The 25898-nt window shown below is 49.1% G+C and overlaps 1 protein-coding gene across 6 annotated transcripts in view; it reads right to left on the bottom strand.

Annotated features, from left to right (window-relative positions):
* Positions 1–25898, bottom strand: part of GLCE (glucuronic acid epimerase) — a 44386-nt gene that overhangs the window by 13991 nt on the left and 4497 nt on the right. For 3 of the 6 annotated variants that reach the window (XM_084531573.1, XM_084531575.1, XM_084531576.1), the window contains exon 2: positions 19440–19539. Coding sequence is in view for 1 of the 6 variants with exons in the window: in XM_084531572.1 (XP_084387698.1) it covers positions 4908–4999 (92 nt within the window). In the remaining 5 variants the exon portion in view is untranslated. Of the gene's footprint in view, positions 1–4907; positions 5143–19439; positions 19540–20800; positions 21001–25898 lie in introns of those variants that run through there. The other 3 variants (XR_014696636.1, XM_084531572.1, XM_084531574.1) reach the window with 2 other exon arrangements.

Raw genomic sequence — 25898 nt, forward strand, 5'->3', positions numbered from 1 at the left:
CTGCCGGCAGGACCCCGTGGGTTGCTGTAAGGCGCAGCCACAGGGCTCACGCTCCTCCTGGAAGAAGCACCCAAGCAATCTACAAATTACTGCTGGCTTTGTTTTCCTCTGCTTCTGCACTTGCTCTACATGCCATCATTAAACTAATTAAAATGCAGGAAAATAACATTTCTTACAGAGCGAACGGGTTTGCGGCCCCCAGAAGGGATGCATTTAGAGATGCGTATTTTTGCCAGCTCCAGTGAGGTGTCAAGGCCTCAGAAACATCATTTTTAGCATAAAGAACAACAGAGCTACATAAATATAAAGCCTTGCCACCGCTGCTTTCTTACTCATGCCTGGAAAAAGGACAAACCTTGGTGCTCCACGCTGTGAGGCAGGAACCAGCAGTCCCTGCTGCGTATCAGAGTGACAGCTTCAGCTCCGGAACGCGTTTCTTAAAGAAAAGCAACTTATTTGCTGCAATATTTATTAAGAAGCCTCTTTGTACGACGGCTTTTTGAACTGCAGAACTGGGTTGAATATATTCAAAGTAGGAATTTCTCTGAAGCCCAAATCATTGTCAGATTTCCGTGTGTTCAAGGGGAAATGAATGTATATACACACACATTTATTTAGATATTTGTAGCCAATGTATAAATGCATACAGAATTGCCAGACTTCCCGGGAAGTGGGGACACATCTGGGGACACCTCCGTGACAGCCGCTGGCCGTGTGTACACTCATTCCTTGATGGCTAACACTAGTTTTTGCACTTACTCTTTTCCCTGAGTGCTGACGTGACCGTTTCCCTTTGATCACCACCCGCAGCAGCTGAGGAGCCTCCTGCTGCACTTCTGCACTTCGCTCCCGGGTCCGGGAACCAGCTGGAGAGCTCCCGTGACACTTAGCATTTCTTTGGTTTTCCAGGAACCATTAAAAGAAAACTATTTCAATAAACCGGTCCAGTGTTGTTTTTTTTTTAAGCTCAGTGGGAGTTACACAGGAGTGTTAATCCGAAAACAGAGTTACAGCAGATGCCACATCACATCCTCCCCCGAAGTTTTCCATCGCAGCCCGTTCAGGGATTGATGCGATGTTTCCCAAACGCTCCCCACTTTTCCATACTGCTATTTCTACGCACGCTGTGCCTGCACCTATCGAAGATCTTCAGCCAAACCTAATTCTAACTGAATGTCAGAGCCTCTCATGAACTTAGCTATTCACCGGCATTTCATTCCTTCCTCGAGGGTTTGTGTTTTTTTTTTTGGAAGTCTGTACTATCAACACCAAATTGTCCTTTAAACAAAAGGCAGGATCTTTTAATGCAAACGTAACAACTATTGCATTTACTGTCAAAACCGGTAAGAGGACTCTTTCTGTTTGAAAATCCCAAGATGACAGCACAGAATGTCCAGCCCAGGAACTCAGCTGCCTTTCCTCCCCCGTCACCGCACTCTCTACAAAGCACCCGGTGAACAGGACAAGCCTTTGTATGGGCGTGAGCATCCCTGGAAGAAGGGAAGCAAACAGAAAAACGAATCTGGAACCAGAAAAAGAAAACTGGCACTAAAATGAGAAAATGAGTTTCTGCAAGAACTCCCAGTTTCCTTCAAGGGATCGTTCTGGTTAATCCTTCTTATGAGTTCGGAACGGCGCTGGGCACCGTGGGCTGGTGACAACTGCTCCCTGCAGCCCTGTGGAGCAAAGCCACGGCCCCCTGGAAAGTAAAAACACCAACCCCACTGCCAGGTAACTCATGCCCATTGAAGGACCAGCCCTTCCCAACGCCTTTAAGAGGTTCCTTCTCTTGTTCTGTGCTCCCACCCCACGCAGCTCCCTTTGCAGCGAGCCGTGCTCAGCGGGACGCAGCGCCCGTGCCAATTCCCATATCGCACTTTCGAAACAAGAGATAAAATAATTGACTTATTATTATTATTAAAGCTTGCCTTTCCACTGCCCTGATGCAAGAATAAAATGCAAAATCCCTTTTCCTGCAGGGAGGCAGGGCCAGCTGCGGGCAGGCTGGGTGCCCGGGCAGGATGGTGCCGCACATGCTCCGATGCCAACCCATGTGAGCCTGGCACCCATCTGGGTGCAATCCCAGCACCTCCAGCCCTCAAAACAACATGTGCCTTCCTGAACAAGTCACCCAAAATTAAAAAAAACACCCCCAAAAGCACCCTTCCTTACCTTCCCACCTTACCTTCGGTGCGCTTCACCAGTAACCGGCACACAGCCGCCCGCTGAGACCCGGGAGGTCTCAGAGCAGCCGAGCGCACGGGCTCTGTGTTTGCTCGGCAGGAAGACGGACAGTATTTTTACTTAAGACCAGGGATTTCTGCTGAATAGCGATAAGCTACCTATTTACTTTGAAGCCTCTACGCCGGGCTAAGCCATTTAGCGCAGGGAGAAAAAAAAACCCGAGCGGCGACTGCCAATCTGAGATAGGTTTAACCCAATATTTAAAGAAGAGACACTGGAACGTCAGTAATAGCCTGATCTAAAAGTTATCCTCGGCTACACGCAAACCTCAGGCAGAATTTTCCCCCCATTTCCCATTCATTACACGCAGCAAAACGCTATTCGGTCCAGTCATTAGACTAGCCCAATGTTTTGTAACGGAAAGGATAAAAAAAAAAAGAACTCAGGGCTTGTTTTTAATAACTGCGGAAAATTAAATCTTTTGGATAATTTAATATCAAAACTTCTCATCCTTTGCCAAAGCTTACTTATGCCTTAAAATGAGACATTTACGGATTATTGAAGCTTTCTGACAGCTCCGTGCTTCCCAAATGCGTTTCGCCTGCGTCTGAAACCTGCCCGTGCTGGCTCCTCGATGCCCTGCCTAAAACCCATACCTGTTGCCCCACGCTGGGGCATTTTGCACAATGCCACGCACCGGGGACAACCACTGGAAATATTCTGACAACACAAGAATTTATCAGGACCTGGCCAACTGGTCTGAACAGCCAAGCCTTGTTTCTAACCTTTTGTGTGTGCTTGATTTGTACAGAGCCCGCATTCAGCCGGTATTTTAATACAGGGTGTGCTGTCAGGGTGGCTTCTTTCTTCCTTAAGCACGAGGAAATTGCAGCAGTGTACAAACAAATGAACGGATCTGCCATAATTGAGCACAGATTACCAGCCTCTGCCGCGGCTCTTTAGTGCAGATTTACTGCCTAATCCTCGCTGCTTCCAGCTCTCCATCTGTGGGTTGCTGGACAGAAAGGATCTAAAATACAGGGAAGAAACTTCATCCAGAAATTTATTTCCAGTTTCCCCTCCTGCCATGTATAACAGCTAACTGCAGGAAAATCCCAAAGCGACAAAAATCTATTTATGTTTCTTGTCCTATAGAGCGAGCATCGGTCTTCCTTCTTACGCCCGGAATATACTGCATGCTTTGTAAAGTATTTATCAGGCTGCACTAATTAAAAAGAAAATCTACTACGGCTCGGAGCGTAATTGCAATCTCAGCTACTCATAAAATAAATAAATAAGTGCCAATGACGCTGGGCAGGCAGCCACTTGGCTCAGTGCAGGCCAGGAGCTTATCGGGGTCTGTGTGCCCCGGTCCCACTGCTCAGGAAGGACCAACAAGGTGTTGGTTTTTTTTTTTTTTTCTGATTTCAGTAAATTTTGTACCGGGTACCGCTACAGAACTTTAATGAAGTTACTTGTGCTTCCCATACTTCTCTGCCTTACCCGGACGACCAGTTCGTAGGACTGCTGCTGTAATTACGAGCCCATTCATTGTACAGTCCAATAAATCTCCTCGCTTTGCAGATGGATTAAGCTATTAAACCCCTCACTAACGGCACAAACAATAACTCTGAAATCTAGCTGCTGCTCACAGAGGCATTACGATGCCTCCTTCCAAGCTATCACGTATTACAGTGTTACTACACAGATTAACGAAGCGGAAGACAAAACCATTCCATCAGTCTCCTTACATTTAGGCTCTGGAAGCAACGCAGCAATGCCCTAACGAGTCTCGAGGCAGCAGCACCAAGGGATGGGGCTCTCGGAGGAGCTGCTGGTGCCGTGGCAGGGAGCTGGGCTCCCTCCTTGCCAGAAGTGAGCCCCTTACGTGGCTGTGCCTGCTGCAGACACTCGTCCTGGATGCTGCTGCTACCAAACCCAGCTCAAACCACTTCCCAGAAAGTCCCAGCATGTGTCCGCCCCGTTAGCTGTGCCCTCCTGGAAGCCGATCACAGCACCAAGGGGATGCTGGCGGGGAGGAAGCAGTGCTCAGCACGCTTATTTTGGGGATGGAGCTGGTGCCTGGGGAGCTCCCACCAACAGCCCCTGTGACTTTTAAGCAGTATCCGAGCTGTTTGCTCTGCAAAGAGCCTGGGACCTGCAGGGAAAGGTGCTGCGACTGCTGTGCTGAATTCACAGGAGCTAGCAGGGGTATGCGTGCCGACCGCACCGTGGGCACAGGGGTTCGCAGCTGCTCTTTTCTGTCCTCCCCAGCACATCCCTGGCTTCTCCCTTCCACGTAAAATACATCATTCCGACCATTCATCTTCATGACACAAAAGCCCAGCTCCAAAACAAGGAGGTGAAGCCCCTTGCTCGCACCTTTTCCCTCGCAGCTCTGCTTGGTGAGATGCGATGAGCGGGATGCCCGTGAAGTTAACCCCAGTAACCGCTGGGTTAACATCCCAGGTAACACGGGGACAGCACCCGCTCCATCCCGCAGCCCTCCAGCAGAGAAAAGCAGACTCCACACATCCCTCCTCACCCTTTGCTCTGCCCCAGGGGCGATGCTGCAGCCCCCGGCCACGCAGCAGCACCCCGCTCGCACCCCACGCCTGCAGCCTGCTTCAACCCACAGCTGCAAGCACCCCAAGAGTAGCACAGAGGGTTCACAGGGGTGTAATTCCACCAGCTATTTACATCGATAAGCCACGTGTTTTTACCTGAGCACAAAGCCTGGCTTGATTAGCACAGGTTTCGTCCCCGAGCCCAGCCTCCGCGGTATCTCTGCCGCCGGCTTCTCCAGCGCAGCCATCGCTCCCGTCCCGCCGCCTCAACACCGGTCACATTTAATCACCACCGCTGGCAACCCTCACATTACCCTGTCAGCTCCTATTTGTTACCGCCTTCGTGTGACAGAGACACGTTGCATCCTGAAGACGTAGAGCAACAAAATTTTAAATGCCCTTAAAACCCCGTCCGGCTCCCGCAGCGCTTCTCACGTCCGTGCCATGGAAGTGCTGGTGGCTGCTGTCACCGAGCAGCAGCGCGGCGCTCACTGCAACTGTTTGCCTTTCCCAAAATAAAAGCATCTGAGCACAAAAGTGATTTTTGTCCAGAAGTTATTTTAAGCGCTGCTTGGAAGCGGCGTGGCACAGAACGTTTAACAGCTGCCATCCTCGCAGCACATCACCCATGTGCGAGCTCTCTGTTAGGCAGCATTATTATGAAAAAGTGTGAATGTATAAAGAGGTTTTTTTAGTGTTTTGTAGCCACAGTCTCTAACATCTGAGCATCACCACCGCCCCACAGCCACCCAGTGCAAGGGGAAGCTCGTGGCTGAGATCCCAGCTCTGCTGGAGGGCAGAACCCCGTAACCTCATTTCCCGACAGCGAGGATGTCAGGCCAAATTCCTTTAATGCAAGGACCGATCCAGTACCCCAGCAGTAATTTAAATTTTGATTGTGCCGCTGGAGAGGGGATAAACCGCTAAGTCAAGGTCTATTTAGCTCTAAGAAGTCAGAACACAGCTACTCCAAAAATCCTCCCTGCAGCTCAGCACTCCGCACGTACGTCTTTAAGGCTGCTAAGACAAAAGGGCCCAGGTTCCTGCTCCTGCTCCCCTTCTGATGGCACGATAGCAAACCACACGCACCTGGAGAAAGCAGGGAGGGAGGCCAGAAAGGGAATTTATTACAAAAATAAGGATCACTGAACATCAGCAGGGTCGAGACTACCGTTTTTATAGCCATTTTTATTATCTGCAGTAAGAGCTAATCTGAAACACAACGTTTAAACCAACTTCCCCTAAGGTCTACCACTGAAAAGTGACTTTAATGTGGGTTATGAACAGGCAGAAAACTTACCATTACTATCCTTGAAATTACTGGTCTTTGAGAGGAAAAAAGCTTGCATTTCAAGCCACAAATACAGGACTTCCAACATAATTCTAGGCCAGATTCGGGAACTGTACTGAAAAATCGTATTTAAGGTGTGCAGAATACGACACGGGAGAAAGCTCCCGGCCACGCATCACCAGGTTATACTTCTTAGCATGTCGAGAGCTTAGAGCAATACTCAGAAATACAGCAATGCTTAAAAAATAGCAAAACCCCTTGCTTAGTGATGCAGCTTTACCAAAACACAAAAGCCACGGCTCCCTTGGGCCTGGCATCGCCTGCTTCAGGACAAGCTCTGCACGTCACGCGTGGCTGCCCCGCTGTGGCTGGGGAAGCCATCCACATCTCTCGCTTGTTTACCTGTCTCTACTGAAAACACTCACTGAGCAAACTAAAACACGAGCCTGAAGCTTTGTTTTCCTCATTTTTGAGGAGTGAGGGCAACACTTCTCATCAGAAATGTCGCTCTCTGACAGACCCAAAGAGCCGCCAGGCTGCTGCTGGAGAGCATCGCCGCTGCTGCTTCCATCAGCAGATGTGTTTCCCTTGTACGTTAATGGAAAAATACATAACTTCGGACCAAAATGAGATTTTTCACTACCACTTCACATTTTCCTGGCTTATCAGAGACGTTTGGGGCTGTCTCACGCAGTTCCACACGTGTTAGCAGCCACGGCGAGCCGCTCGGTTCCTTCGCCCCGTTGCACGACGCAGCCCCCGGCACAGAGCCCAGCCAGGCTCCCTCCTGCACCTTCCTGGGAGCTGGGAAATCATGGCCCTAAGCTCCGAGCAACCACAGCAGCCCAGATTTCCTCCTTCTCTGCAGAAAACTGCGCTCACACGTTCTGTTCTGACAGACCTTGAACACCAACAGGCAAGGAAAGCCTGCCGCCCCTGTGCCAAGCTCCTGCCAGAGCCCTGGGGACCCTTCTTGCCACCAGGAAGCCCCAAGTTGCTTCGTGCTTTCCACTCCTTCCTACCAGGATCCCCTTATAGCTTCGGCTAGAAAACCCCGATGATTCAATACATGATAGCTTTCTCCCAGCCATTCCAAGCCCGACAGGCAGCGGGGTTCAGCAGGAACTACGGCCCCATGTTTTCCTTCCCCACGGCGCTCCACCGACAACAAGAGAGCCACAGAGCAGCGATGCCGGCGCTCCTGCTGCCAATTCATGACAATGCCTACAAGAATCCCATACAAAGCGCGCTCCAAAGTACAGCTCAGACATCTGGCATGTATTTGGCAAGCCTGCTTGCATGCAGCCTTCAAGTAAAAATAGAAGAGCCTTTCTAGCTCGAACACTGCCACCATTTAAAAAGGAGCGAGCGCGATGCTTTGGAGGATGCACAGCTGACCCTAGAAATCACACGAGGTTCATATCAAGCAGATGAACCTTGAAGGCTCCGTCCAACACCCTCAGCAGAGCACAGTTTTGCTTGGTAATCACCAGCAAGCCTCGTGCAGCTTCTGCAGGGGATCTCACCTCCCAGCGAGCACAGCCACACCGGGTCTGCAAAGCACAGCATGGCCAGAACCTGTTTCAGGGAGCAAAGGTGCTGGCAGCCCCCTTGTGCCACCCCAAAGTGCATTCCTGGAGACTTCAGCACCTGCCAAGCCCAAAACCCTGCTGCTTCGCTGAGTTTGTGGCTCGTTATCGGCACAAACCACTCAGTCATGTTCTTATATATTATGCAGGCAGATTGCCTCTTCCTTCTTTCACTACGCAAAAAGCAGAGGTTAAGGAAGCAACAGAGCTTACAGCAGATAAATAAAATTCGCTCTAAGTCAAAGAAACTGCCTAGAAGTGCCTCATTTTTATTGCTCAGCAAACCCTGATGCTGTGTGCAGATGGTTCTTCAGGAAGGAGTCGCTCACTGGTGGCAGTCACCCAATTGCTGAATTAAAGGTTTCGGCAAAATTTTGCTGCTTCACCAAGTACTTCCAGAGCAAACGAACTGCACAACAACAAGCAATGCCACAGACAAACTTCATTAAAGAGATTTTCCCGGGAAGCCTTAGAAGCTGGGATTACAATCACTTTCACTGCTACTTTCCCAGTTTTCACATAGAAACGAGCCAGCCACACAACCCAGCACGAGCAGGCACAGGCACCCGATAGGAGCCAAAGCAATGCAGCACAAGCAGGTCCCTGTTCCCAAAATCCCACTTTCAAAAGACAAAGCACACGTACCACACGCTGGGGACCCCAGGCAGCACTTTCGGGAAGAAGTTCTGGGCTTCTTCCAGCCCACCCCTCCCACCCAGCACTGCTCCCAAAAACAACCTGTCCCGGCAGAGTTTATGTTTAGACTCTGGCATTAACCCTGGCAAATGTGTTTGGAAACCTTCCGTTTCTACATTTTTTCATATTTGGCAAGCCAGAGATTAAGAGGAGGCAGCAGGGCTGAATACTAGGGAGACCAAGATAACGCACAAATCCTATTTTTATTGAAGCCCACAACAAAGGCAGAGCTGGTTTTTACAGCAACTTGAATTCCAGTTTTTAGAACAGAGCCCACAGCTGCATACAGGCAGGTAATAAGGCATATGACGGAGATAGCCTTTTACTTATTTATTTTTAATCCTTTCTACTCCAGCTCCTTAGAAGAGATGATGAAAAAGCAGGGCGGAATAAAATCAGAAACGATATAAAAGCACACCGAAAGCTACCCGACAGCAAACTGCTCCGGCTGCGAATCATCCTGTACAGCCACGACAGCAAACTGCTTATTTCTGGTTTTAATACAGAAGGTGATTACTGTTAAACATCCAACACACACACACATTTCTGGGATTCCTCCCATCGGTGCGTCCAGCAGGGCTGGGGTGCACACCTACAATTATTAGTGCAGACTTCCACATGCAACCCAGAACATAATGCGGGCTTGGCAGGATTTATAGCTTTCAAATTCCACGTGGGTTGCTAGAATATTAAGTCTACCCATCAAGAAGGCTTTTCTTTGTGAGATAAAACCGTAAAACCTCAGGGTTTGTGTTTGGGGATCGCAGACCCGGCCTGGGGCTGCTCCCAGCTGGGGCCGGAAGGCCTCGCCTCGCTTTAAAGGGTTTTCGCCAATTGGAGCAATCAAACGGCCCCGTTTTTGTACAGACAGCAGGAAATATCAACGTTAGAATTCTTCTGCGGTTTCAAATTCCTCATTTTTGTGACCTTTGTACACTCATCCCTGCTGGAAAAATAACTACGCGTTTTGTAGGCGTTCTGCCCTGATCTTCTCAGAGCTTCCCATACCCACAGACATTTCATCCACGACCTGAAGGCCTGTAACTGGGTACAAAGGAGCCCAGGGGTCACACAGCATTGCAAAATTAAACTTCAGCAGGCCGATTTTTGGCAAAATGGGCAAGGGGCTGCAGGCACAGAGCAGGCCCGGCACTGGGGCGAGGGAAGGCAGGGCTGTGCTGGGAGCTTCCCCAGGGAACAAGGCCGCTCAGCCACCAAATACTTGCTGGGAATGGAAATTTTGGGGCAGAAGAGTGGTAAGAGTCCTTTCATGGGGCAAGTTTGAATACTAGGGCACAAGTAAGGGGACAGAAGTGGGACCAAGCTGTCTGCGAGAGCCCCTTCAAGGCCAGGTCTCCTCCACCCAATGTCTCTGCAAGCCCTCTCTGCTTCTCTGCGTGGAGATCAAAACCAGTTGTTACAGTGGACGGCTTTTTTTCTTTTTTTTTAATGGAACGTTTGTCTCATTTCCTGGAGCAGTTGATTTAATTTCATCCCCGTCTAATGGGACTTCAGCAAGTGTAAGTGGTTTGTCCTTAGGAGAGGCGGCATAGCAGCGTGTCCATGCCTCCCCTACAGAAACTCCCTTTTCCCAGTGTCATTCCCTAATAAAGTGGTAATAATTGGACTGAAGTAAGAAAAAAATATTAATATTTCACCGTGCCCTACAACATTTAGAAACATTTAGCTAATGGAGGGTAGATGTTACACTAATGGCTCTATTCAGTTTGTCTAACAGCTTCAAATAGGAGCTTGTAAAGTTGCTTTTTGTACTCTGGCAAAAAAAAAAAAAAAAAAAAAAAAAGAAAGAAAGAAAAAAAAGTAAAATCAGCAGCAGAAGCGTGCCCTAAAGCACTTCACAGATGGGATGCTCCCACCCAGAAGGAAATCAGCTCACGGAGCCAACAGGGAAGACTCACAAGCAGAAAGGTAAAAGGGCAGCCTGAGCAATCTGTTCCCAAGTGCCACCATGTCCCTAGAGCAACTCTCTGCACCTTGCCAACAGGTTTTAGCTCAATCCTGAAAACAGTGCAAGTCTTAGCCTCCCAAAAAGGGAAAATTGACTTCACCCGGATGCCCTGGCACACCAAAAATATCCACCAAAGGACCTCCATGAGGGGTCCTCCACACGCTGAAGGATTTCTCGCAGGCTGGTGAAGTCACTCCAAGCCATCACCCCCACCAGAGGACACGGCTTGCACAATTCTCACGTGGAAGGAGAAGGCTTTTGACAAAGTGACCTGGGAGAGCAGCTCCCGGCCTGCACGCACGGCCCCGGCCTGCCCTTTGGGATCGGGAGCATCCCCACGGTCCCTCCCTTGCCCCACTGCTCTCCATACTGCGTGCTGGACCAGCTGAGTCATCCCAATAAAAACTGCTCTTAAACCTCAGAAATTATAAACTTACATAGGTATCCTGGCTGTACACAGCAGCTCTGTTTACAAGGCTTGTTGTCCATCAGCCTCCATGACCAAGGTTCCTCCCCGCTTTCACCTCAATAATCAGGGGACCAAAGGCACCCCGACTGCAATTTCTTATATTCAGGAGAGGAGAGGGTTTACAAAGAGACAATGCTCGGCTCCAAATTTGTATTTATGGTCAATGCTAATCCAGAGGGAGCCTCCAAAGACCTTTGGCTCCGCTTCTCAAAATAGATTTTAGCTGCTCTTCCTGTTGTGATACACCAAGTTAAAATCTCGTAACAAGACACTCGGTATTTAAGAGGTTGCACTCAAATTTCTTTGAACTCTAGTGAGCAAGCACCCTGCACAACAGGGTGCAGCCCAAACCTACTGCTCTTGATAACAAAATCTTCCCGATTTGCTGCTTGGGATCTGTCCCATGAAAAAACCCTGGAGCTGACCCTCGTGTCTAGCTGCATCATTAAGCAAGAGACACTGGCAACAGGGACTTCATGGGTCTCAAGGGAAATTATTGGAAAGGGAATAACCTTGATCCTAACGAGCACAGACTGATTTCTGTCTGAGGCTGCACGAGATGGTTTCCATTTCCTCTCCGGGCTCGTAGTCTGATGGGATTAACTTGAGCTGCAGGCCCTCTGGTGATGCTCCCGGCTGGATTTTCACACAGAGAAGTGGGACGGGGCTGTCAGAGCCACGGTGTTGTTCCATACCTGCAGCACTGACTGTGGTTTTGAACTATTTTAACACACGAGCGGCTGCTGTCAGCAAATTCTCTTAACTCTCCTCCCGAAAAACTTGAGTGTCCCAGACCAGCTGAACCCACAACCTGGCTGTCAGACCCACTTGCACGTAATGCTTCTGCGTTATGATTGTGCTCATCCAAACCCTTGCAGCCACACCGCTATTAGCACCTGGCACAAAAGTCACTGCAGGCCTTGGAACCTGGCATCGATCTCCTCTGCTTTTTAGAATCCATTATTTTTAAAAGGTGGAGTAGAAGAGAAAATGACCGGCTCTGCCAGCCAAGAACACCACTTCCCTGGGAGCAGCTTGGCCCTGCGCGACGCACTCTCCTTTCTCCCAGGCAAGCAGGCAGCTAAGTTTAAGAGCTGTGTTACAGAACAAACCCTCAAGGAAATCAGCATGCATTTTTTATTTTTATTTTTTAAACCTCTGACTCTTCAGCTCCATTTACCATGGATTCCACATTGGCCTGCAACTTGCTGTTCGAGTGAATCCAAATTCAGTGGGATGCCAGCGAGACGCGGAGATGGGAGCAGAGCACCCCAGGCTGCCAACATGTACATCTTCAGCCTCGCACAGGCAGTTCCTGACTTCTCACTGTATCTCCTCCCCACCCCACTTTTCTTTTTTCCCCTCCTACTCTCTTCTCGTGTCTTATTTTACACAAATTAACCCATGGGAGTTTTGCTACAGATACCAGGAGCAACGCAGTTTCACTGCTGGATTGCACATGCTTACAAGCCTGTAGCACAGTCACATTTTATGGTAGTTCATTCAAGAAAAAATAATTATTAACATGACAAGCCAGAAAAAGGCACTTCTCATATTCAGCTGTTCTCCAAAAAGGCCCCAATTCCATCTGCCTCCCCAGTGCCTCGGGTGAAAGGTAAGGCTTGCAGTAGATGCGTGCTGTTTGATCATGACTCAGACTGAGCCTCACGGACCATGCACCAGCTACGTGTCAATAAATGATGTATGAATACGCATTTGTATAAACACACAGTGCGTTTGGACAATGAGTCACAACTGGTAGAGAAGTATTCTCTCTTCCAAAACAGGTTAAGTCATCACCACTCTGTGCGTTTGTTCCTGTTGCTAGAAGAAATTGCTTTGTGGTTTACCTGTTTTTTGTTTTTTCCAAAGCAACTTCAGCTCTGCAGACGTGGGAGGTGATTTTTTTCTATTTCAAATAAACTGCTGTGAAACATCAACAAGAGCAATTCTTCCTCTCCCCCGCAAAGGTAGGCAGCATTGCTACCGCAGCTTTAACAGCGAGGAAGGTTTCAAAGAAAGAAGGAATAAACAGGAAGGATGCAATCAGGTTTGCTATTCTGGGGAGAAGCAAAGCAAGCTTAAAGAAGCTTTAAGAAAAAGCTTAGAAATTAAGAAAGTCCAATGTAATTCAGAATTCCTTCAGTTCAAAGTGTCTCCAAAGCAATCAGCATATGCAAAAATATACACGCAAGAAACCACAAACCCTGAAGCCTTCCTCGGTCATTCTGAAAATGAACCCAGTCCCAAGGACACTCACGTGCTTAGCTACAGACCAGCACACTTGACCTTTCAAGTACAACTTGCAGCAAATTAGATACGACTAAAGCAATGCTTTCCTTTTCCAAAAACACACATTTTCCAATGGCAAGAAGTGCTGTCCAGGACCCTGGGGCAGAAACTAAAACCCACGCAGAGGATATTCTCTGCAGCCTCCCAGTGACTCTCTCATTCACTCCCACAGCAAAACCACAAGTTAAAACAAGTGCTTAAGCTGAGCAGAACATACCCGAAACAAAGGCACAAGCAATGGGTCACGCCACGAGCTCTTTCCTCACCTTTTCTCCTCTCTACCCAGTCTGCTCTACACCACGAAAAACGCAAGGTCACGAGGGAGGAAGCAGGGAGGAAGAGACAATGACAGAAATTAAAGCTTAATCTGAATTAAGCCTTCTGATCTGAAATACTTTGATTTTAGACTCCACAGAAGACCTCTTATTGTTGGAGCAGGGAGCACATTTTGCAGCAGGAATTCCTGAACTGCACATCTAAACACAAACCCCACCCTTATTACCAATTCTTATTTTAGCACAAATATGTTTTCGCTGCACGGATTTGAGGAAAGATGTCAACCCTTGAACCACACAGCAACAACTCGCACTGTTAGCTGCCTCCTGGAACACCACAAGTTACAGAAACACAGCCTGCAAGTCCTATTCTGCAGGTAGTTCGCAGACAGATTGCAAGTGTTTGGAGATTTGAACAGCTCTGCCTCTTTGGAGGAAGAACGATTACCAAAATAAAAGTATCCTTAACAAAAATACAAGTATAACTGCTTACTTTAGGTAAACCTGCATTCAGGAAGCTTCAGGAAATCTCCATTTAATGGAAATTCACTCAACAGGTTCTCTCCTAGAGCTTTTATGAATGTCTTTGTGGTTCAGACGTTGAACTGAGCTCCAAAATGAGGAGAACTAGAGGAGAGTATTTGGAAACAGTCCGAGCTGGCCTCAAAGCCTTGCTCTTACCAAAAAACAGAAGACATCGGTGCTTGGGAAGATGGACACAGTGGAAGTCAGTGAACCTAACACCAGTTTATCCCAGTTCCCTGCTAGCCAAGGTGCAAGGTGGTAACGCTGGACACGTGGAGCTGCAAGGAGAACGGCCGCAGAGGGAGGGGAGCTTTATCCATCTATACGCAAATACAATGATTGTTTTATAGACAAGTTATGCCTATCCCACGACGAGGCCATTAATCCAATGAAAATAAATTAAGAAAAATGTGCTGAGACTGACAACGATGCTACACCTAATCGTTAATCCTGACCATATAACATTGCTGCAGGCAAAAGAGCTGTGGAGATGAAGGCTGTTAAATCACCCCACGAACACAGCCCAGCACACCACTGTAAAAATGGTTTATTAGCAGAGCACTTCACAGCATTGTCTGAAACTTTACAACACTTACTTAGTAAGTATTTGCTATTTGTCGGGGATTTATTGTCGCATCGGTTATTTTTAAAAGTTTGTACTATTAATGCTAGATTGCCATTGACAAATGTAGCACCGCCAGCACAATCTTCGCCCAAGTGTTCTCTTAATGAGCAACTGGCGACGGCGTTGCCAAAAAAATCTGCAAACGTGCAACGATCCAGCTCGCAATTAGACCTGAACAATAGTTCCGCTGATTATACTTTTTATGCTGAACGCATTCAGCGATATGCACTGCGGGAACAGGCTGCATACAGACGAGCTGAAGCCATTCAGCGCGTTTGCGTGCGAGCGGCTTTACTAAAAATTTCAATAAGAGGAATTCTCAAAGTAAACATTTTAAGCAAAACAATAAGCTCTCGCTAATCCGCGCATACAGACGTGCACGGGAGTGTTATAAGTATTTACTAGGAATGGAAGGAGCAGGTTTGAGTTGACCCTTTCCTAGGACCAAGGATGATTTTTTGGAAAGGTCAGAGCCTGGAAGACTTCGAGCAAGGCACAAAAGCTGCCACCGCTGCTCACCCTGCGGCATCGTGGGCACGGCATGAGGCAGAGGGCACACTGGCTGTGCAAAACATGGGAATCCAGACCAAATCTGTTAATATGGAGACGTGTCGTGGGGCTGCCCACATAAAAACCAAGCAGCAGAGCCACAGACCAATGGGTTTGAGCCGAAACCACTTCAGTTTTGGCTGGAGCTAGTGCTGCGTTACAGGAAACCTGCTCAAGGCCTAACGTTGTTAGATGGAAACAAAGACAAGGTGTTTGCTCTCAAGATGTACCGAATGCCATCAGCAAAGATGCCAGCACGCTGATGCCATGTCCCTGACTTGAGGCAGTCGGCGGTGGCCGCGTCTTCCTGCTGGAGCTGCTGCTAGCTCCAGACGGGCACTGGCAGAAAGGGGAAACCCAATTACAGACAACAGCAGTATCTTCGTCAAAAACCAGCGAGCAATTAAACGTCTCCTACACACGGAAACATGTATCAAAGCTAATTACTGTACATCGGTCAATGTAATTGCGACTCCAACCCAACGCGGCCTGTGTAATTAGTTGGCACTAATGGAAACCTCCGAACGCAACGAATTGCTGAGATACCCTCCGTCAAGAGGATTTCCTCGGAGTGCCAGGAAGTCAGGCCGCCGCTCCTGTCGACTTTAATGTGCACTTGGCCAGCAGACAGATGGATGAGCTCCCTCCTTCCCCGTTACCAGCACCCGGGGACGTGCCAAGGTCCTCACAGCCAGGCGAAGGCGCCCAAAAGTCCCGGGCACAAAAGCACTGCTCGCTCACCCTTGGGTGCTGCCGGAGGGGAGCAGCAGGGAATCGGCCCCGATAGGATGGTCACTGCACACAAATGAAACTTATTTTCCCCTTTTGCTATTCCACGTAGCTCCTTTTGTTCCATGACACCTAACCCTTGCCACAGAAATGCTGCTCACAGAGCTCCGAGATGCCTCAGAGGTGCCCACGGGCTGATGAACCTGGAGCACCAGGCAGCCCAAAGGTTTTATTGCAGGTTTCACAGTGGCAGTAATTAGTGGCACTGAGCTACTGAGGGGTTTTACCTCTTCTGCCAGCTGCATTTCTCCGAAAAGAAATTTAAAAAAATCAACTTTACTCTTGGCAGTGTTGATTGCAGTGGCAGAACTTTTTCTGATGGCCAGGTATAAAGAATACTCGAGGTGCAGCGTGTAACCGTGCCCACCTGGGCAGGGAAAGGCCAGCAAGTGCCTGACATCACGCCACTGTCCATCAGATGTGTATTATCCTACGGGCCAAGCTAGCAAGATAAAAGCACAATAGAGAATTCGTAAGAGAAATACTGAATTTACAAGAAAATCCTTCCTGGGGCAGGAATTAACACAAGGCAGAAGTAATAAACGAAAGCCAAAATCTCCTCCATAACCTAAAGGCCATCGCCATCTCACTGAGCTGGTTTTAAGCTTCAGCAGGTGTGCTACAGACATACAGGTATTTAAAATGTGTGATAAATCAAACAAACCTGGAGGACTTCATCCTGATTACTACAGCCAAGCAGTTGCCACCAAAGCTCAAGCAGAGCACGAGGCCGTCACAGAGCTACTACAGAAAAAAACAATCTAACAGCTAGCTCTGGAAACATTAACTGAGGCCATCAAGAAGAAAAGACTTCAGTGAAGGGCATCTGCCTGCAGAAGTCATCTAGGAAGTCCTTGCTGCATTTGGAAGGACATGTTTTACCTGGAGCTGCTCCGAGGCAGGAAAGGTTTGCACCCAGAGCCACAGCACCGAGCTGCTGGAGCTCAAGGAGCATTTGCACAACGCTCTCAGACACACAGTCTCATTTTTGGGTGGTCCGGTGCGGAGCCAGGAGTTGGACTCGGTGATCCTGGTGGGTCCCTTCCAGCTCCGTGCTTCTGTGATTCCTGCCCCAGGTGCCTCTGGTAGAGGAGGAGAGGAGCAAAGGTGCAGGCAGAAGCTGCACTTCCACCAGCATTGTAAAAAGTTTCCTTTCCAAGTTGTGCCCACGTGCATCCACGCGCCTGACTGCCAGGAACAGAATTTCCTCCCGGTGCTCCTGTCCAACAGCTGCTCGATACTGGAACATAATTAATAGGTCTACAATACCGAGCTATTTTCTTCTGGATGCTACGGACTCTTTTTTCATCCAGAAATTCAATGCATTCACTCTTTATTCACTTACAACCCCACTGAGAGCCTATAAATTATTACTTTCTATTGCTGTGCATCCAGAGGCTCCAGCCAGGGTCACGGCACCGTGCCGGAGCGGAGCCGCCGGCTCCACGAAGCTGCTCCGGCCGGGTCGATCAAAATATCCTTTTAGTGGATGCTAAAATGCTCCTTGTTTGTATAAAATAAACTGTTCAGTCTATGTCAACAGCTTCTCTTCTGCTGTTCCCCCTGGCAGATTAATTATCAGTCCGCCCAGATCTTCTCCTCCATCGTATTAACTGATTCAATGTCATTTAAAACATATTAAATACAGCACTACAGCAGACTTGAAACACTAAATAATTCATGACAGCAAAATAAGGTCTACATGGGGCTAGGAGATCTTACAAACATCATTTCTGTATCCCCCGCCCTCCCCAGTATCTTTCTAAAAATAAAAGACGAACTTGGGGGCAATTAATATGCGATACGGTTCCAGCAGCAGCAAAATAATTTTTAGCATCTCCTTCAAAACACTGTTTCATAGCATCCATCACTTACAGGAAAACATGATCAAGACGGGAGGCTCTGAATACCTCGGTGTTTTCTCCAGGATTCAATCTAGCCTGCTTCTAAATATGTATAATGCCGAGGCTGCATTAACACATTAAAGCTTTGTAGATTGCCATCACTGCTTCTGCTGCTTAATTTCATCTATCCCTCGCAATTCAGATCCTCGACTACTTTCATCCTAAAAAAAAAGCACATCTCAAATATAAAGACTCATGATGCTCACATAAGCAGATTGCCAAGCAAGTTTAAGAGAACATATATTTAAAACCTGGCAGCAAAACTTCACTCCCCAACTCAATGGGAGTACTCGCTCAGCTTCTATTGCCTGGATGTTAATAAAAAGCATACTCTACAATCAGTTAAGCCTGACAAAGTCTGGGCAGGATGATGAGTTTGACAAGTCAAACAATTCAGGAGCACACTTGCAGAATTCACGAGCTGACAGAAGGGGGGGAAGGCTCTGAGCAACCAATAAAGCCTCCGCAAGGGACTCGGCGCGTTTGTTTTCCACTCCAGCTGCACAGAGACAGAAGCACAGCACAGCAACACAAAATGGATGCTTTTTTTTTTTTTTTTTCCCCCCAAACACTGCCTTAATTTCCACACAAGCCTGTCTGCCCGGCTGAAATTCATTTGCTGCTTCAGACTATTTGCATTGCTAAACGCTCCTTTCCGCTCGTTTAGGAGCAAGCGGAGAATTTAAAGCACTCCGGGCTCGAGACCGTCCCGCTGCACCACGCACCCCAAAGGACAGATGATCCCACACACCAGCACGGGCTGGGTGCTCCCACCCCGGGCTCAAACCCCAGCAGGATCCCGGGGAGCACAGCCCAGGCTGAACCCAGCTGCAAGGCTCGGAAAAGCAGAACTCACCCAGCGCTGGTTAAGCTCGCGAGAGCAGCATGTATTAATTAGCAGGCAGAAGTTTAAAGTTTCCTTTAATCATCTTGAAATGCTTTGAAACCCCCTTTTCTGGTGTAGCAGCTCCGAGAGGGCTTTTATCTTTCAGCTGTGACACAGGAGGCATGCTGGAAGCCCTGGGAAGCTTTCCGAGCCTCCTCCAGTTTGGGCTCCTCTCTTTGGCAATCAGATTTCCCAAACCCGCGCGCAGCCACGGCTAGCAGAGAAACTGTCGAAGACCAAGGAGAAATAAATCACTGCATTTACCACGAGGAGGAAAACTTTTGCTTCTGGAAAATCAGAGTGTCAGGGAGAGCCACACTCCAGTTTAACGCCGGTGTTTTATCCGGCATCCTAAATCCTCCCCACACGTGGCACAACAGGATAAACCCCTGCCTCCCCCGCGCCACAGACCCGGTGATCACGGCGCAGCTAATTGCACGGCACCCTAATTAACAATTACCAGCTTTCTCACGCAAAACCGAGCAGCCAGGCTAACGGCACGCAGACCTGCTCTCACGCACTGCCTCCTCCAGAAGAAATCTTCCCCTGGAAGGATCTCCTGGCGCTACCTGCACACGCTGGCACGTCCCCTGGCAACAAAACCACAGCTCCCCACGGCCCCCCGAGCCAGGCATCTTTCACCCCAAGCTCACTTACCGGCCACGAGGGGCTGATAAAAGCCCCCGCAGAGGAGATTTTCCAGCTGGCACCTCCTGGAAACGCAGCTGGCAGCTGGACGAGCGTTATTTGGGCAGCTCCAGCCCGTCGCAGCCCCCCCAAATTCAGCCCCAATTTGGTGATCGAGGCAGGGGATCTGCTCCGTGCTTACCTTAAGCAAAGGGAGGTCTCCGAATTCTAACGGGGCTCGGGGGTTTCAGCTTCAGAAATGCATCGGCGGGCGACCCAGCGAGATTTCCCTCTCCGATTTCCTACAGGGGAGATGTGGAGAGGAAAAAATAATAAAAAAAAATAATAATTGGAGTACTTCAGGATCCGCAGCAGCCACCGGAGTTGGCTTCCTTCCCCTCTATCTGTAGAAATCCTCTTACTCAGTCCTGTCTGCTCGTAAGACAGCACTGCTGACGAATTTCAAGGCTCAGCTCTTGACATGCAGAATCACTGAAGGATCAAGAGCATAAATGTCACTTCCTCCAGGCAGCACATCAGCGGCGAAGGAGCCTAATCTGCTCTCCCCACCACAATCCCACCAATTGACGAGCAAATCCCGGCATCTGCCTCATGCAGAGCTCGCAGCAGAGACGCTCCCGAAGAATCCCAATGCAGCGCCCGCGTTTCGAGGAGCTCCCTTTTAGCTGCCCCATGATGTAGTTCCACTTGAGGAGCTGCACGAGTGGAAGAACATAAACTGGAAAGCTAATAAAGCACCAAGGCAGAGCCTAACCTTGAAACAAATTACAGCCGGCGACGTCGGAGCGGTAGCAGAGGCTCAGGAATTATTAAGCGAGCTCCAGACGAGGTTTAACTAACCAAATTCCAGCTTTATTTATGGCACGCGTGCCGGCCCCAAAACCTTCGCCTGGCTTTTTCCACCTCCCTTATTGCTTTTGCACATTTCCTGATCAAAGCCGAGGGAGGCTGGCAGCTTTCTGAGGGCGTTTCGGACCCCGAAGTTTCTTGAGATAGGATTTAGGCGCACGGAGGCACCGTCCTCCGCACCCCCGATACCCGTGGATTAACCACAACTCGGGCCGCCAGCAGCAACTTGACCCACCGTGTAATTAACTCCTGAAATGGCATTTTAATGGTCTCTGCCCTTCCTCAACTTGGCAGCAGCACGTATAATGACGCTCTTATTAGCCCTCCTGCCTCCTTCCCTTGCATTCCCAATTTCAAATTAAACAAAACCTCTTCTGTTGGAGCTCGCCTTGAAGTAGTCTTGTCTTAAAAGGATTACCCTCCGCTAAAAGCCCACTGGATTCCACAAAAGGAGGCTTATTCCTGCATTTCAAGTCCCTTTTTTTCTTTTTCTAGGTACCTAATGCACACCTGGATTATTTTCCCCAAAATCTCTTTGAATTTTCTCACCGAATTAGCTCAACGAGGTAAATTTTATCACCCATTAAAATTTATGCCAACGCAACTCGAGCCGGCTCGGTATTTCTCCCTATAATCCTCTCGCTGGAGGCTCAATTTAATAAACAAAGGCAGCTCTAATAATTCAAATCTTACTCTCAAAGATGCGATGTGCCTGTCAGAAGCTTTCTGCAACACAGTCAGTACATTTCTCCAGCCCCTCTCCAAGGCTTTGCATACATTTCAGCCTGCATCTTGCCTTTTGAATGCTGATAACTGCTGTTTCTTTTCTCTCCTTTAAAGGATTAAAGGCAGCCACACAGACATTTTTATTAGTGCATCACGCACCATTAAATTGTCAGCTTGTCTGCCACGATTCTCCTTAGGAAAAAAAAAAAAAAAAAATACATACGTGGCCTTGAAAACATCTTTCCCACCAAATCCTCATTTTCCTGGCACTTATTTACAAATTGCAGCAAACAAAGGCAAAGCACCACGTGCGTTTTCCCTGCAGCCAGGTTACAGCAGGCGAGCAGCACTCCGCACCCAGCATCTATTTTTAAACAGCACCCAGCACTTCCACGCCAGAAAACCTCCCCTCGGCCTCCCCAGGAGCTTTATTTTTTTATTATTTCATCGCTCGCCGCAGCGCCTTCGAGAAGCGAGGCGAGACCTCCCAGGCTGTGCATCCTCCTAACACGGGAAAAACTCCCAGAGGAGGAAAAAAAATAAAGTTTTTACCAGGAGCAAGCAGCGACAGGGCTGGCCAGGAGACTCCGCGCTGAGGCTGGGGCAGGCAGATGCCACCTCTCCAAGGGGACAGGACCCAGCACTCCCCAAAATCCTTTCCTAATGGGGCTGGTTCTTCCCTGCATCCCTCATTTTTTGCCCATTTTTGCCCGTTTCTCACAGCTCCCTTGCATAGATTCCTTTTCTTTGACCCAAACCACACGGGAGCTGCCCAGCTTTGCTCGAGCAAAACGGTGCCAAGGCACGAAGCGAGCCAGGTGGGAGCAAGGAGGGCTGCAGCATGGTGAGTTACCTTTCTACCCATATCATACCCGTTTGGAAGGTTCTGCCCCTACAAACCCATCGCCCTGTGTCCCACCACAACATTTAAGGAGCAATCGGCACAGCTGAGATGTTTAATGAAAGGCCCATGATGTGCACCAAAGGGGCCATTTGTGCACTCCTGGCTCTCTACACATAACAGAGCTATCCCCAAGCCCACCCAGAGCCACAAACCCTTCTCTAAAACACCACTAAACACCACTAAAATCCCAGTCCCACACCAACCCAGCACCGGGTGCTGGCACAGGCACTGCCCCGCTCCTCAACCGGCTCGGGGCAGGAGGGAGAGAGGAGCAAGGCCCGTCCTTCACGAATTGCTTTTCAATTTAAATGGGGTGGGTGCAGTGACAGCACCTAATTAGCTGCTCGGCCTGAGGACGGGGTTAATATTGAGGAAATATTCAGGGCAGACACAGAATTCCTGATGCACGCGACCCATCAAAGCGCGCGCTGCGGGGTGCTGGTGTCCAGTCCCAGCACTTAGTCCCCATCCGATGCAGCACAAAGCAGAGATTTAGAGCAAAAACAGGGCACCCGTTTTGGGGTGCTCCTGTCCAACAGGGCAGGCACTCGATAGAGTCACAGGCACTCGATAGGGTCACAAGAAATGGGGTCAAACTAAGCGATTTTGGAGACAGGTCCCCACTAAGCCAGCGAAACGAGCTCGGTTTGGCAAGCAGAGGGCACCTTTGGGGCTCAAAGCCATGCAGGTTTCGTGGCATCCCTCCCCTGTACCCCACAGGCTCACCACCATGCCTGGAGCTCCGTACAGCCCCTCGTCCTCCACCCAGGCAAACGCCAGGCCTGCAGCATTAAATCCAGAAGAGCAGGACGAGACGTTTTACAGCGAGCCCCAGGAGAAACCATCACCACCAGCAGGAGCCTGCCGGTCTCCTAACCCACACTCGGCCCCCCAGGGCTATTTTATGACATGCACAAGTTGCACCAAACCTCATCAGATCCCCTGCAGCCCGGGGACAAACCTGGCACTGCAGAGAGGGGAGCGAGCTCCAGCAGAGGGCACTCGGAGGCAGGGAGAGGACCCGGGGGAAGCCGCAGCACCCAGAACGGGAGGACAGCAGTGCCAGAAGTCCCACCAAGTGACATTTTATATCAATAAATTTATATATTTATATATACACACACACACACACACTATATATACACACTATATATATAAATATATACTTTTTTTTTTTTAAAACACTGCAACATTTTGCAAAGAAAGCTCGCATCTTGCAGAGAAGAGGAGAGCAAGCACAGCCCCAAAACCCCAGGCTCCCTGGCATTCAGGCAGGACTTGGTATCAGCCCCATGTATTAAAACACCACCCATCACCCCTCAGCAGGATAACCTCCTCCATCTACACTCACGGAAAACAAATAAAAATAAATAAATAAATAAAAAATAAAAAAATAAAAATAAAAAAAAAAAAGGACCGAAACCAGCAGGAGCAGCTTCAATCGTAGTTGCTTGGAGAAACAGAAGTTTCACTGCTCAATATTTTTTCTTTCAAAACTTCGTACCGGAGGGTGTTTACCACAGGTGCTCGTTTTAAAGCAGCAGTCCCCACGAGGATCAAGCTCAGCGTTACAGCCTCCAAACAAATTCAGCGAGCTGTGTGCCTGGGATTTCACCCCAAGTATTTTGTACTGTGTGTAAACTGCAAGCCCCGTAACCCGTGTCAGGGAAAACGCAAATATTTACACGTGTAAAAAAAAGAGGGGGGACACTGCTGATAGGATTTCTTTCCTTTGCAGAGGTTTAACAACTGTTAGTGGGATTTAAGGCAAGGTCACAGAGCTCGGCTCAGAGTCCATAAGGTCAAGATCCCGGTGTTCAAAGACCCCTGCCATCCCCGGGCCATGCCCCAGCAAACACCCGGAGCAGGGCTCGGACACCTGGGGTTTCCAGGCACTGCTCAGCCCGACGTCTGACCTTTTATAAGCACTCAGGGCAGGAGACGAAGCAATGAAGTGTCAGAGGAGTGCAGCACCACCTCGGGCCTTCTCAAAACCTGCAGCAGCCTTCGGGAAGCGCCGCTGCTGCGAGTGACCTGCGAGCTAACCCCAAACGCTGCTTTCAGCTTGCATTTTCCCAAGCCACCAATACCATAAAAAAGAAGAAAAAAAAAAAAAGTATTTAGGTAAGAGATCGAGAATTCTGTTTTTTAAAAGGAGAACCGGCTAAATCTCACTCTTGCAAGAAAGCCAATTTTTGCAAACAGCTACAAACATGTCACAATCCTGCATTACTATGCAGCCCTCAGAGTCGTGGCAGCACATTTGCATATCTATTACTCTATAAATTTTACAGCCCACGTATCCCAAGCACGCTGTTGCCGAACAGTGATGCCAAGAGCTGGCTTTCGAAGAAAACTCGGGGCTCTGCAGAACCCTTTGGCTACCAGACCACGCTCGCTGCTGCTGTTTGGTTCTCGGCTCCGAGCCTCACCTGCCTCAAAAATCTCAGAGCAAACTCACCTCCTGTACCCGTAAGGCTTCCTTACGATACCAGGCACCAAATATTTACTTCTAGACACAGTTTAAAGACGAGTTTAAGAACCAGATGTGCCTTGTGGCCACTGTTCCTCACGTTACACCAAGAGGGATCCGTCCCCTCCTGCCCGGAGCCCTAACACACCGCAGGCACCATCGGGAAACCCTCCACGGTGGCACCTGCTGGAAACAACCCACAGCTAGCGAAGGGAGCATCTGAATTCAGCACAAAATCCTGCTGCTTCTCACCTCCCAACCAGGCTGCGATCCTGTTCCCAGCACCAAATGTTCCAGCTCTGACACTCGAGGTGGCACACGGGTGCGCGCGGGGCGCTTTGCGCACAACCCAGCGCGGTGCTGGGCAAAAGGAGCCCGAGCCTCGCTTTGTTTTCCGTCAATTCGTCCCTTCGCATGATAAAATATTAAAAACGCCTCTTTTAAAAGCCTCATTCTCAGCAGGCTTTAATATGAACATTCTCCGAGCGCGCTGTTCGTGCTTAAAAAACAGGCATTAAACAGCTGAAACGTTTGATGTTTGGAAACACAGCTACCCATCTGCCAAGGCCTTGGGAAGCATTACGTACCCAGCAAGATTTTCTGTTCTAAACCTATTTAATGTTAAAGAAAAAAAATATATATATAAAAATCTCCAGACATGCAAAGCTCGGAGCTTAAAAATAATCCTTTCTACTTACTCCCAGATCTTCCCTGCAAAAGGCTTTGTTTACTGCGAAGCTCCAGCGTGCTGCTGCTGGCATGGGGATCTCCCTCTCCTCCTCCACGTAACGGGTTTATAAATTAATTTATAAATTACCTGCAGGGCTTGGAGGTGCCTGACCTGCCCTCCTCGGCCACCCAGGGCTCGCCGCATGCCCTGCTGTGGGTTATGATGCCCGTGGTCCAGTGGGATGTGCGGGGAGCTCCCTGCATGCAGAGGGGTGCTGGGCACAACCTAAAAGCCAAAAACTTGCAGGAGATGATGGAGCACAGCCCCAGGAGAATTGGGGCGAGCTCCAGCCGTGGGGCAGCCCCAGCAGCATCCTCGGGGCTGGGGACATTAAGGGGTGTCCCATATACCCACACCACCCCCACGCTGTCCTCTTGGGGTCCCGGTCACGCCAGGCCACGGGGATTACCGCTCTGTAATCCTAAAAGCAGCCTGAAGTTAGCAGCAACATATGGCAGAGCACGACGGAGCTCTTCCTGCCACCCACCCAAAAGCGACGAGCTTCGCTGACAGGTTTTTTGCAGTTTCTCTTCCTCGGAAATTCAAATTTGTCTGGAAGAACAGCGACTGCAGGAAAAGCAGAGCAAGGAGCCCCTAATCCCGGGAGGAACTTGGCTGTCGGGGGGGGGAGAGCAGGCACGGCTCCGACACCTAAGCTCTGGGGCTGGCGAGCAACCAAGATTTTGTCTAAATTCACCTCCTGTGTGGCAGCTCCATGGGGAAAAAAAAATAGAAACACTCAAAACCCATCACAGGAACAGGATGGAAGAGAGGTGCACAGCTCGACTTCAAAATGGATTAAAAAAACCCACAACCACAGGAGTGATGCTGGCCTCCCTCTTCTTCCCCAGACACCTCGTCCCTCACCACCTTCACCTGCAGAGCCACCAGCCCTGCGGTGTGAAGCACACCACCTGGTTTGGGTCCTCAAAAACACGAAGAAACGGTATAGAAAAAG

Source organism: Aythya ferina, assembly GCF_964211825.1.
Source record: "Aythya ferina genome assembly, chromosome: 11".
Taxonomy (NCBI): Eukaryota; Metazoa; Chordata; class Aves; order Anseriformes; family Anatidae; genus Aythya; species Aythya ferina.